Below are 13,693 nucleotides of genomic sequence, written 5' to 3' on the forward strand. Positions count from 1 at the left end.
CGTCATTTCGAAGTAATTGCTCCACAACCTTGTCGAAATGGAACTTGTTATAAATTTTGTTTTTTTTTTGTTGATGAAGAAACTCTTCGTGTTTCCTCTGTAACAGAGACACACATGTCATGAAGGCATTGGCGAAAGAGTCTCGCTTAATGAAGTTATTGATTCCCTTCAGTAGTTCGCCTTTTCTCGTGTAGCAAACTTTGCGTCGCCCGTAAAACTCACCTTAATAGAACCTTGCCTCATTTGAAGTAAAAACAGTTCTTCCATCTGCCATCTCTTAACGTAATGCATAATTGGCATGATCTAGCCCTCCCCTTGTAGATGCCTATAGAAGAGATCTCACATTGGGTCGATGGATTAACTTAAGCGATCATACAATTGTTTGTGTTTAGGTGATCTGAGGTGTGACCACATTATAAATATATCTCAACGTTCATGGAAAGGCCAGCATTGATATCGAGCCAAAGGAAATGGAATAACTTATTTTAATAAACGCATTAAGAACACTCCCATACGTGCGGTTACGTGTGGTTAGTCTTCACAATACAAACAACTTTCCGTTCACTGTATCACTCACTGAAAAGCAATTTTAAAACATCCAGAATATGATTGTACATGATAGAGAGAAAGCAATTTGCACTGGTTATTCACACGGCACTGTCAATGTGTATACAGATTTTGTTTAAATATTAACTGGGCGACTCTCATACATTCGCCATGCATCTGATCTTTCTCGTCATTGCTACACTAGGCAATTAGTATGTTAACATATACAAAATAAGTTTATTTGATACTGTTTTGTCCCTTATTCAATATTATATATACATGTATTCATTACAAACCCACATAAAAACATGACAAAAATCTAAATGTAAATCTTGAATCATCATCATCAACATCTCATAATCATTATTGCTATCAGCATCATTATGGTGAGTAAAACATAGTGTCATGCCACTATCAGTTAATTATCGCCGACTAGGTTCAACAAGCTGACAATCAATCAAGTCCCGAGCTGCACCTTAGAATGTTCGCAGTGATCGTAATGTAAGCAGCGCGCTTGATCTAGTTTAACAGACACAATGATAATACAGGTGCAATCATTGTGATAATAACGGGCGCAGCTGATTAGTAATTGTCCATTAAACTTGCTCTATAAACACAGATCCATCGAATGTAAAAGTGTGGTGATACCGAGAACATAATGGTTTTAAAGCTACGTTCCATCAACTACTCTAAAATTAATACAGGTGCATGTGCTGAAAGCCTTTTTATGTATTGTGTACTGTCGTTTGTCATGCAGAGGGAAATGTTATACAATATTTATTAGGGATGCAAGAGGTTAACCTGTTAACCGGTTAACCTACCGAAACGTCCAGTTAACCGGTTACATTTTAAGGAAAAGGTTAACCTGGAAAAAATATATGATTATGTTTTTTTCAGTGAATATTTCGTACGATTTTACATTTTTCGCGTGACATACTGCCAACTTGCAAGGGCGACCAGTTAAAACAACATGACGCACCATCGACTGTAATAAATAACGTGTCAACAGTCAAAGTAGTCAAGCAATTAATCAATACCTTTGTGATAACAAATAAGGGGTACGTTTTGATAACTGACACTACTGGTCTTTTGACTCGCTAAAATTTAACTAGCGAACTGCGGTGAGTGGGAGCTTATAGCGAAGACGCAATTAACACGTTTAGTGAACTCGCGATAAAAACCAGTTGAGACATTGGACGGCTTATTTTGATGTTTTGTTAACCAATATCCAAAACTGATTGCTCGCGAAAATACCGTGTTTATAAGTAACAATTTTATCACGAATTGAATTCGTAGTTAAAATCTTGACGAGTTAATTTCGTTTTTCTTTATCAAAAAATAATATCATTATGATAATTTACGTCCAATGATTCCACCATTACCGTCCGATGCAAGTTCTATTTAAGTAAGCAAATCATTAACTATTTAAATAATTAAACATCAATTAAAAATATTTAAAATTAATAAACCCGTTAAATTTAGTATTTGTGTAATTGCGTAAAATGTGCGCGCTATGGTACGTCGACAAACATACCTAACTATCAGTTTTGAGACCAGTATCAGTAATACTTAGTTACTTCGCTATTACATAAATGTACTGATTATATTAAATATTCAACTTACATTTCGTTCAAAATTAATTGTATGTGTGTCCTTTATTTTACGCACATTTCTTATTGTATAATGAAAATCAAACGATTCTACTTCGGCTACAAACGCTGAAATGCAAGCAACAAAATATGCAATTAGCGAATAAGAATAGATGCGGATTCGTTGAACACACATGACCCACTTTACATCGAATTCAAAGGGAAAACCATTTCTATATTAAGCCAATTTGAGTTTCAAAAATTATAACAGAATGAACAAAGAAACACACCATTTTTGTAAGCGATACGGCGCGATGGTAATATAAGCGGCCAAACCAAAAATAAGTTAATAACACGTGAAAATGAACATTGTGTAGTTCTTTATTTTTTTACCCTGATGCATTTACGCAGGAAAACTTAATAAAATATATAGCATATGTTGACAAAAGTATGAAAATATTTTTTATAATTCATTTTATTACGAAACTGGATTGTTATCAACGCAAGTGATTTCAAATTTGAAATTACTTTTGTTTCTACAGACCGGTATCACATATTTTATGTAATTTAAATGATTTAAACTTCTTTAGGCGTTTCCATTAACCGGTTAATAACCGGTTACGGAAAAAGGTTAACCGGTTAATCATTTGTGTAACCTCTTGCATCCCTAATATTTATAGAATGTTAATTAACCATTACGTTCATTCACTAGTAATCGAGTAGAAAATATAAAATAATTCACCGATCTTAGGTAATTACGGATTTCAGAATTGCAGGTTATTTGTTTAGGAGTCTAAACCTGCGTGGTACAGTTCATGCATGTCGAAGCTATCGTGCTAAATGTTGTATCTGTTTTGTTCGGCTGCTTACCTGTTTGAACTGAATTGTGAACATAAACACCTTTCATTTTCTTGTAAACCTACCATTATATTTTGATCACTTATATACTTTCTATGTATTATGCCTCGGTCACACTGTCACGAATCAGATCTACGAACGAGCTACGAATGCTTTTCGGCGCAGTTCGTAGCTATCCTTACTGGACCGTGGCTCTCCGTACTTGATCCGTGATCAGTAGTAGTAGTGTTTTGATGTCCGTAGCGACTCTTGTCAAATTTTGAACAAGTTAAAAAAATTGCTACGAATTTATCGACCGTAGCGTATCCGTAGCAGTCCGTACTAAATCGTACTGATCCGTACTAGTTCGTAGCGACACCGTAGTCGTCCGTACCTTTTCGTAAGCCAAAGATTTTTAAGGAGTTGCACGGTTACGCTACGTATTAGCTACGATTATTCCGCGGATATACTACGGAAAGCCACGGTTCTAGTACGTTGTACTACGGATAGGCAGGAATTTGCACGATCGTGTACGATGTACTTCATTTCAACACGAAACAGTACGGACATGTACGGTCCACTACAATAAATTGCTACTGAAATACATCATTGAAATTACAAAGCAGCCGTACTTGCATGTGTTGAGATCACAATCATGAACCGCGAGCAAATTGCGTTTGCGATAAATTTGTTAAACTTGGATATTGATATGGCACACAATGCAGATGCCGTAGTCGAGCTGCTTGACGATATGCACATAGTTAATAATGATTCAATATCGTATAACTCGTATAGCTTTGTGCTAAAGGTTACGTATTTTGAAAATATTAGAATTTGAACTTACTAGTAATACATTTTTTTATTTGCAGGTAAGTGTCTGCCTCATATGCCTTTTGAATCTTGCTCTTACTTTTAAGTGATTTAATAATTGTTAAATTAATAGCTGACAATAAAATAAAAAATTAATCCTACTTTCCTAAGCATAATCTATATTTGTACATCAATAATAACATACTTTATCAGGTCAGAGAAGAAAAAGGAGGTGGTGGATAAGATACTGGCTTTTAAGACGACCCGGCTGTTGGTTTTGGATGGAGGAGGTAGACTCTTCGCCAGACACGGCTGATTCCATTATTTCTGTTACGCGCTTTTGCTGCCGCTTGCATGTTCTCTTTTTGGGAGGCATTCGGTGTATGACAATACAAGATGCTGTGGGCGCAATGTTCAATCGTAGATCGTCCCTTCCAGTCCGTACCAGTCCGTTGCTGCTTTGTAGAGGACCGTTCTAGTTCGTACTTACCCGTACTAGACCGTAGCGGATCCGTAGTTAGATCGTACTGATTCGCGTAGCATCGTACTTAATCGTACCAGACCGTAGCGGATTCGTAGTTTGATCGTACAGATTCGTGGCGCTCCGTACTAAATCGCGTCGATCAGTAGCAGTCCGTACATTTCCTTGTTTGTTTTCCAACATTTGATGGTAAATTCGTTGTGCTCTGTACTGAAATCGTAGCGGCCTACGAATTTTGACAATTTCGTAGTCATTCGTAGCCGATTGAATCGTAGCTCATTCGTAGCTCTGATTCGTGGCAGTGTGACCGAGGCATTTGTTTTAATGAAATAGAATACAAATCCCCACACTGCATACATAAAGAAAAGCTTTACATTTGTATATACTGCATGCCCTTATTATTTTAATCTAGAAATTATCTTCTATCAATGTAATATCAAATTACCACAAAGGTATGTTCTATTGAAAATAAACATGGATGGTGCAATTACTTCATGAGGACGAGTAATCCAAAACTTATGGTACGTAACTTCAAAAGAAAAACGTTTGATTTTGTATGCTTGTGTAAATAGCAACATACGAGTTCATACTAACAGACCGTATTTTAATAAACAAAGCACAGCACTATCCCAAAATGAAAGATATATTGACAAAAAACTTATATTTTTATGATTGCCAATTTCCATAATGCGTTGCGTTGTTTGGACCACCAGTTAACCTAATGACACAGTCGTTACCCATTTGTGCCTGATCCAGTAAGACTTCCATCGTTAATTACGCACACAATCTTGAAAATGTCTCGCAAAACCTACGAGTGAAAATAACTATGTTGGCCATTAATTTGGTTGTATATTAATATAATGTTCAAGCTACATTGGGGTGATTCCAAGTGTAATCATAACCTCACATTCATTTATAAATTTCTATTACAGTGCGGTGTATAGCATTTGACTGCAAAGCTCTTCCTGACAAGGTCAAGAAAGGATTATTCAGCTTCCAAACGGGCGATACAATTGATCAAAAATCGATTCGCGCTGTGACGTTTGGAAGATAAATAAACGGAATGTTATAGGAAACATTATAAGTTTTGTTTTCAAAATTTTGATGACGAGTGTTTTATACGTCCCGTTGTGATGGCGAATATGGGAAAATGACAACTTCAATAAATGACACACGAACAAAAGAAAATATGAAATTATATAAAAATTTATATCAACATTACAAATATGCCTGACAGATAACTCAAAATACCCATGCAAACAAACTAATTTGCAAATATGTATGCCACATTTAATAATTTGACATCGTTTCTGTGTTTAAAATATAGATTTAAGATTCAAATTAATATAAATAAAACAATTTGAAATCAACGTTTGGTGTAAAAGGTGAAAAGGGTGGAAAGGGATGCACAACACTATGTAAGAATTATTCAAACAACAACTAAAATGGTGTTTTCATGGCAATCGCGGCTATATTAAATGACCGCTTGTTTAAATACAACATCCAGCAGCAAGAACGCAAAGTCTGATTGATTGACAGAACAGTTTCTTTTGTAGGAAGTTGTTAATCAACTGATCGTCATAGGTTCTAATACGGGGCGTATATAACGATATTTTTGCGGCGTAGCTTGATAAAATCTTCACATGTAAGCCCGCATGAAATATTTGCATTTGTAAAAATACGTAAACTGAGCACAATAGAACACGTTACAAATTGTTTCTATTTTATGCAGAATTGTTCGTACAAAACATATATGCAGTTATTTTAGTTCTGTAGATAAAAGGAGTTAACATTTCAAAACCGGCGATGTGCTAAGATTTCGTTTTACTAAATCATTATGTTTCCCACGCGAAAAAGGTGCCTATTTCTACAGATTTTCTTTTCTCTTTTGCCATGAAGCAATTAAGCGATCGCATATATAACAGCTGTTGTCATTTCATATTGCTATATGTAAAAGTTTGGTTCATCTTTATTGGCGTCTACGTTGCATTATGAACTCATTTGGTGAGTTTAATTGTGTGGGGGATTTTGTCAAATGGGAACTGCTTTCCATGTTTCTGCAGGTGTCTGCATGTAGCTGTAATTCATGTAAAATTGCATTTGCATTTGATCGTGCTATAAATGAGAATATATTGGAATATGATTAAGCGTAATTTTAGTGGTAGAATAACTGTTTGCGTATAATGTTGGTAAATAAGTCGAGCATTTTTTTTGTAGATTTCATAACACTGTTGTAAACTTTCTTTAAAACTTAATTGGCAATGGGACATGGGGGTGAGTTTCCGCCACTATATCCGAATATGTTCATAACATTGCACTCGGTAGTCAGGGCGCTTTTCCCAGAAAATTATAATTTGAATTGTTCCGATTAATGGGAAACTAGTCAGAACTGTCTTTTAACTTTGTTTAGGGGTTTGACAAGTTTTAGTCATTCAATTCTTGGGAGGCGGAAAACTACAACGGGCGAGGCATGGTATGGTATTGCTCAAGGGGGGGGGGGGGGTTAGAGGGTTAGGGTTTGGGTTAGTGTTAGGGGTCGGGTTAGGGTTTGGGTTAGCCTACACCCAACCCTTACCCTAACCCGACCCCTAAACCTAACCCTTACCCTAACCCTTTTTTGGGGTTATCACCCCTGATCATGCCTCGCCCGTTGTAGTTTTCCGCCTCCCTTCAATTCTTATGTTCAATAGTAATTTAACTGCTATGTGTACAATGATACATTATTGATACCGTTTTCAATATATGTATTGCCTAAAGTCAGAGTGATAAATGACTTTGTGCAGATGTTTGTGCCGCTGACGTAGTGGTTAATGTAGCTAATGCTCTCTTAGTCCACTTCCCAATCGGAGCACGATGCTTATGTAAATACATTTTGGTTCTTTTGGTTTGCTTTTATGGATTTACTTTCTCATTTTCTCTTATCGTAAATAATGGTTAAGCCTACATTCAAGGCGACTTCTGTTATATTGAAACTTAAGCCAGTGGTATTGCTCTTTAACGCGTCATTTTGTACCGATATTATGATTATGTGCGCATATTTATTTGCAACTCCCATTTTGCATAAGTAGTTTTATGAAAGTTGTATGAAACGGACACGAACATAAACTTTCACCATAATTTTCACACTGTCGCATTGACCTTTACGAAACTGAACTGGTTGTTGAACGCGAAACATTTTCCCAAAATCATTTATTCATCTTTGCTTATTTATTTGACCAAGATCTGAATTCACGATAGGACATTCTATACATAGATTATTGATAAATAATTATCTCGATCAAGTTTCAGTAAGGTACGGTGATGAACCCTATATACTTAAACTGGTAAGCTTCATTTTGGGAGCACGTGATCCAGCTTTAAACTGGGACTAGATATTGTCAAGATAAACATGTGCACTTAGTTCATAAAGTTATGGCATAAAGTAGCTTATAAAATGGTGACAGGCTTTTTATTGACTCAAGTGGCCCAGATTCCAACTTGTTATAGACATTGCAAAGACAAACATTATGACCATATTTCGTAAAATTTAATCATATATATGTTCTAAAGTATTGTTAAAAGGTTTTGATTTTTTAAACGCTTAATCTGTTCAGATGAACATCAATTTGAAATGAAAAAAAATCATAATGAATGATCAAATAAAACATTGTTGTGACATAGCGGATTTAATAAATCCACGTGCAAATAATAAAATTAGTTCACGAGAATACGTCATTTATACACAATAAATAGTTAACCGCTTTAATACCGTTTTTCCATGTTCGAAAGTGATGATAATGTGGTCGTCCTTGAAGTATTGTGAAATGCATGGGTTAGTATCTAAATCGTTCACCCAAATGATCATGTAACATTCACATGATTTGCCAGAGGCGTAGCAAAATGTCGCCCTTGTAGTGCCGGAAAAAAAACATTCAGCATTCGAAAAAATAAGAGTCACACAAATGAAAGAAAAAGCGAAGTCTGATTGCGGGTAGAACGAAATATTCCACTAAAAGAGATCAATTTAAATGCGACAAATTATTTTTAAGTAATCATTCTCAAAAAGAGGCAAATACTAGTAATTTGTAAACATACACTATTAAAAATAAATAAATGCGTACGCATTCGAAAATGACTTCAGTCCACTGAATGGAGAAATACACATCTCCAGAAAACTGGGAGAGAATTTAAGAACGATCTTACAACGCAAACACAAAACATACTATTTCACAATAGTGCGTGTATACACAGTTTTCAGAATTCATTGCTTTGCGTTTGAGATATGTTGTTGTTGGAAATTTGCATTGTTGTGGACACTATAGTTTATTTTATAAACATTTTTTTAAATACTTAGAAATAAATATTTTAAGAGTTAGAACAAAAATGAAATACAGAACATGTCTTTGCATTATTGTTCTACCTGCAAATTGATATTAGCCAGTCTTAGATAAAACACAAACGAAACAAAACTACAAAATTTAAAGACATACATTTCCAGTGAATGAAAGCACTGCTTATTTCTCGAAATGTTGAGACATCAATTGTAGTTCAAAGTTAAAATAAAATATATTTGATAAATTAAACTCTCAAGTTATTGCCTTCACGCAATCAATTCCTCACCATTACTTTCATTTGCCACAATTTTTCTAAAAAAAGACAGGAGAGCAGTTTTGGAGGGAAATTTCTCGCAAACTGCTTTATGTAATTTAAGGATTTATTTATTGACTGGTGGAATCCTGGGTTCGATAAGCAATTGATGCATAATGAGGCATTTATATTGTTATCAAAAGAAAAATAACCTTCCTGACTTAACATGTTAAAACAGTGGTTCGTTTATGGATTACCATCAATCGAAAACTTTAAATTCTAACGCTTTGTAACGCTTATAATTTAATTAAACGATGATAATTTAAAACAAGGGGCATTATAAACAAAGGGTTGGACACAATTTGTTAAAATCTTAAGAAATCTACTAGTTGTGTGCTATAATTTGCTTTCAGCGGTCCCGGGCTCGGGCATTGTTTTAGTCAACTTTGTTCATGCTTATATAAAGATTCGAAAACAAAATCCAAATTGTGCCGCTTTGTTTAATAGTGAATGAAAAAGCAGGTTTGAAAAGTCCCTTAAAAATCTACATGCATAATTTAAAGTAATTGAATGTATATTGCTTAATTAGGTATTGACTACGATACACATGTAGCTCAGAATTTCGGCTTTATGGCCCGGTTTACACATAGACAATGTTTTAGCTACGCCTCTTCCTGAGTTCCTGATTCCAGATTAATGGGCACATTTATCATGACACAATCACATGATTGGTAATATATTTGGAATGTGTCTATAAATAGAATTGTAAATGGTATAAAAGGAAATTTAGATCAATTGATTTAGCATATTGTTCGTCTGTATGCATTAAGCATGTCTGATATAAGTATAACTGTAAATGGATTCGGAGGAGTAGAACGAAGTGTTACAATCGGACAGGTTGGTGCGTTATATGTTCAACCCATAGTTGTTTATTTGTGAATCAAATAAAGAATTTTAGTAAAACTTAAGTTTTATATTGTTTAATTGCATGTTGATTAATAGGACAAAACAAATGATAATTCGATGTTTTTACACCTAAACGCGTTAAATATTTACATTTCAGGCAGACAGTATAAAAGAACTTAAAAACCGGGTGAAACAAACATTTAATTTAACGTTAGAGGATGATATCAGACTACTTTACATGTGTAAGTCGATTTGTTCTGCTAAATCGTATTCAATAAATTGTTATAAAAACAAGTCTTTTTTATTATTAGGTCGTTAAACACAAATATAGAATTACACTTTTCTTTCTTTTTTTATTAATAATTATAAGTTCAGTTTTCTATCGATTTACTACCCTGATATAAAGAACCCTTTATGCCAGGAAAGTGTGATGAATGCCTCGTGTGTATGCAATGCTTTGTATTTATTTCCGCGTTATCCAACCCTTCCCTACTTGTAGCCAGCTATGGGCTGAAAAGTCAAACAATCCTGTAAAAAAGATCCGAAAACTCATTATAGCAATAAAATCTATTTTGTAGTGAAAATAAAGGACTTAATAGTTCTAAATTATATCAATATGAATATATTGTCATTTTAAATATTTTGAATAAAGAGCACTTCATTTTTAAGATGATTTTTTACCAAGGGCTTTGACAACTGATTCCCATATAAAGATATTACTAAACGCCTATGGGGAATTAAGTCAAGCAATAATAGCGATGTGTGTGCGTTTGTTATGTACGTGTGCGTCTTGTCTAGTGCACTTGTTTTGTGTTGCACTGTTCGGCTTTTGGTGGCTCGCCAAAACATAAGGACAGCATTGCATAATAAGGGTGTTCTCTCTTGCTTGTGCAGCTTAAGTCTCACTTTATGAGTACTTTAGACTTAAGTCAATAGGCTATTGTGATATTTTATATTTGAACCTAAAACTTTTCCCAGAAAAAACTAATTATTTTCCATTTAAAATACTATTGAATTACCTATTTTGACTGAATAATAACATGCCTAAACAGCTTGATGATTAATTAATTAATTACATTTCGCTTGGATTAATCAACACAGAGTTGTATAATGTATTCTTAACGCAGGTTGTAAAATAAATCGGTTTTGTATTTTAAGGCAAAGACCTTCGCGAAAAAGATGAACACGGCAGGGAAAAGTTTGTAAAAGACTACGGTGTTGAGAATTTGGACACGGTTTCTTTAGTTTTACGAGTGCACGGCGGTTCTGCATCGAATGTGTCTGGAAATGATCTTCCGTTGGCAACAGAACGAGACTTTATTACCCTCGAGGATACACCAGTCGGACAGAGTTGGAAAATGCCTTGTGGTCACGTCCTTGGTAAGTTGCAGTATGGTTATTAAACCAAACATAAACACAGTTTGCTATAAATTAATTGAAGAACCTGCTCATGGCTGTCAATATAGTGTTTATTAAATCATGATTACATATGTTTATGTATATATTTATTTATGAAAAGAAGGCATATTGAAGTAGGATTTTAAAATTATGAGTTGAAAGTCATTTGCAAGCTATACTGTGCTATAGCTGTGTGTGTGTGCTTTCGTATTGATCTTGTGTTATACTTGTTACGTTTTTGTTTATTCCAAGATGTTGATGGTTTTCATGTTTCTGTTATGTGAAACGTCATTAATTCTGTGATATCTGTTAATTTTAACCATTTTGTAAACAAACCACCATAAGCGTTTAAAACGACACGTTATGTATATATATTTAAACACTGTTTTCGTGTTCCTAGAGCGTCATGCTCCCGTATGCTTCTTTTTTGTTTGCCTTTCCAGAAGGTCTAAATTCGTTTTTTTTTCCAGGACCAGATTCACTGAAAAGTATATGCAAAACTGTTTTGGCAGCAGGCGGCTATGAATTTCGATGTTCTTACAAAGAAGGCGCAAATTCTAAATTCTGCAACATGCAGTGGGACTTCTCGACTGTCAAACGTATGGCTTTGCTCACTAATACAGAAATAAAGGATTTCAAAAAAAAAATTGCTTACAACTATCGCAAGGCTTGCGGAATAAAAGAATGTCCTAAATGCAAGTCATTTTGCTCAAGGAAGCGTAACACTGATCAGCGCGTTATATGTCCTAATTGCACCCGTAATGATCGCAAAAACTACGAGTTTTGCTGGTTTTGCCTGAAAATTTGGATGTCTAGCGGAGTAAGCGAATGTGGGAATTCGGGATGCTTTGGAAAAGATGCAAGGCTCGAAGTATTGAAGAACAGCGAAACAAAAGAAGTGGTTGGAGTGAAGTGTCCAAAGCTCCGAGCTTGTCCAACTTGTGGTGTTTTTATTGAACATATTGAAAAGTGCAAACACATGTCATGCCCTTGTGGCACAAAATTTTGCTTTATATGTTTAAAAAAATCAGATGTTAATGGTTCATACACGTGTGGCTCGTACAACACGAAATGTGAAGTTGCGCCTGTTCAGACAGAAATACCGACTCTTTAAATACAACTGTAATCGAACATGACGACACATTGTTGTTGTGTTTCCAGTATGATTCAATAATCGACCATACAATAAAATTATATATTAACTGATGCATCGCTTATTTGTTTAAAAAAATGAAATGTTTTTACTACAATTTTCTTCATTGTATACAGATTGCGCATCATTCATTTTATGTTATAATCCGAATTAAATGTATCTGTGTATTGTGTTTAAATAATGTGTTTAAGAAATAGAATTTTGTTTACACATTTCAGAAATTAAAGTTGACATTTGATATACAAAAACGTAAATTTGATACGTAAAATAAACATAACATACTGTTTTTGAATGTATGTATTAAATCATATAATACAGCTTATTAGTATTGCTGTTTTTATATATGTGTGGATGTGTGTTTGTGTGCGTGTGCATATGTGTGCGTGTGTGTGCGTGCATCAGTATGGTCATGCGTGTTGACTTGAAACATAAAATCTGAAAGTTGAAAATATGATTAAGACAGGTAATATATTTTTAAAACGCTGATACAATATCATTAAATATAGCAAAATAAGCAAGACAATTATTGTGCATTGTAATCTCTTTCAGTCTCATATATCCTGGTAAATATTCAATCTATATACTCGTTCCCAGTTTTTGTTTCTTATATGCACAACGATAGGCTACATCATGTCAGATTGTTTATGAAATTGTTTTAGTGATACTGCGAAGTTATGTTTTTCTGCCAGGCTGCTTCTCTTCTTCAAGTTACACAATAATAAAAGAGTTCAGTATAAAATGTATTTTTATTCACAAGTTATCAGTTTGTTCTCTTCTATCAAGATTAAACGATAATACATCGATTTCAACGAAAGTTAATCAATTAAGCAAATACACAGTGAAGTAGTAAAACAACACAAAAAAGCGGGAAAAAATCCAGCACATTCTGGACGAAAGCGATTATTGTTTATGTTCACAATTTTGCTAGATATATTTGACACCAAATTTGCGCTTTAATATGTGTCCTGTTCTGAGAAAACTTGGCATAATGCATGTGCGTAAAGTGTCGTCCCAGATTAGCCTGTGCAGTCCGCACAGGCTGATCAGGGACGACACTTTCCGCCATAATTGGATTTTTGCTAAGAAGAGACTTCATTTAAACGAAAAATGTCATAAAAGCGGAAAGTGTCGTCCCTGATTAGCCTGTGCGGACTGCACATGCTAATCTGGAACGACACCGTACGCACAAGCAATATGCCCAGTTTTCTCAGAACAAGACTCGTATATCAGAATTTAGAAATATTATGAAACACGCAAATATATGATAAAAGATGGTATGCATTACACATATCTCCACAAATACAAGAGAATAATTTATAAACGTGATTATGATAATTTTGTTAAACTATATAAATGCATTTTGTAAAAACATTCCACGAACATTGCATAAATGTCAAAAGTAGCAAA

The 13,693-nt window shown here is 34.5% G+C and overlaps 1 protein-coding gene across 2 annotated transcripts; it reads left to right on the plus strand.

The window, feature by feature from the left end:
- Positions 1-9,567: 9,567 nt before the first annotated feature.
- LOC127839068 (uncharacterized) lies at positions 9,568-12,608 on the plus strand. 2 transcript variants are annotated; one of them, XM_052367234.1, is made up of 4 exons: positions 9,568-9,726; positions 9,893-9,977; positions 10,894-11,115; positions 11,604-12,608. In XM_052367234.1, the coding sequence occupies exons 1-4, from the start codon at positions 9,661-9,663 to the stop codon at positions 12,245-12,247; spliced, it is 1,017 nt and encodes a 338-aa protein (XP_052223194.1). In that variant the 5' UTR covers positions 9,568-9,660; the 3' UTR covers positions 12,248-12,608. The 2 variants fall into 2 exon arrangements, with proteins under 2 accessions (XP_052223194.1, XP_052223195.1); XM_052367235.1 differs by having other exon boundaries at positions 9,617-9,730.
- Positions 12,609-13,693: the final 1,085 nt, after the last annotated feature.

Source organism: Dreissena polymorpha, chromosome 7 (assembly GCF_020536995.1).
Source record: "Dreissena polymorpha isolate Duluth1 chromosome 7, UMN_Dpol_1.0, whole genome shotgun sequence".
Lineage (NCBI taxonomy): Eukaryota > Metazoa > Mollusca > Bivalvia > Myida > Dreissenidae > Dreissena > Dreissena polymorpha.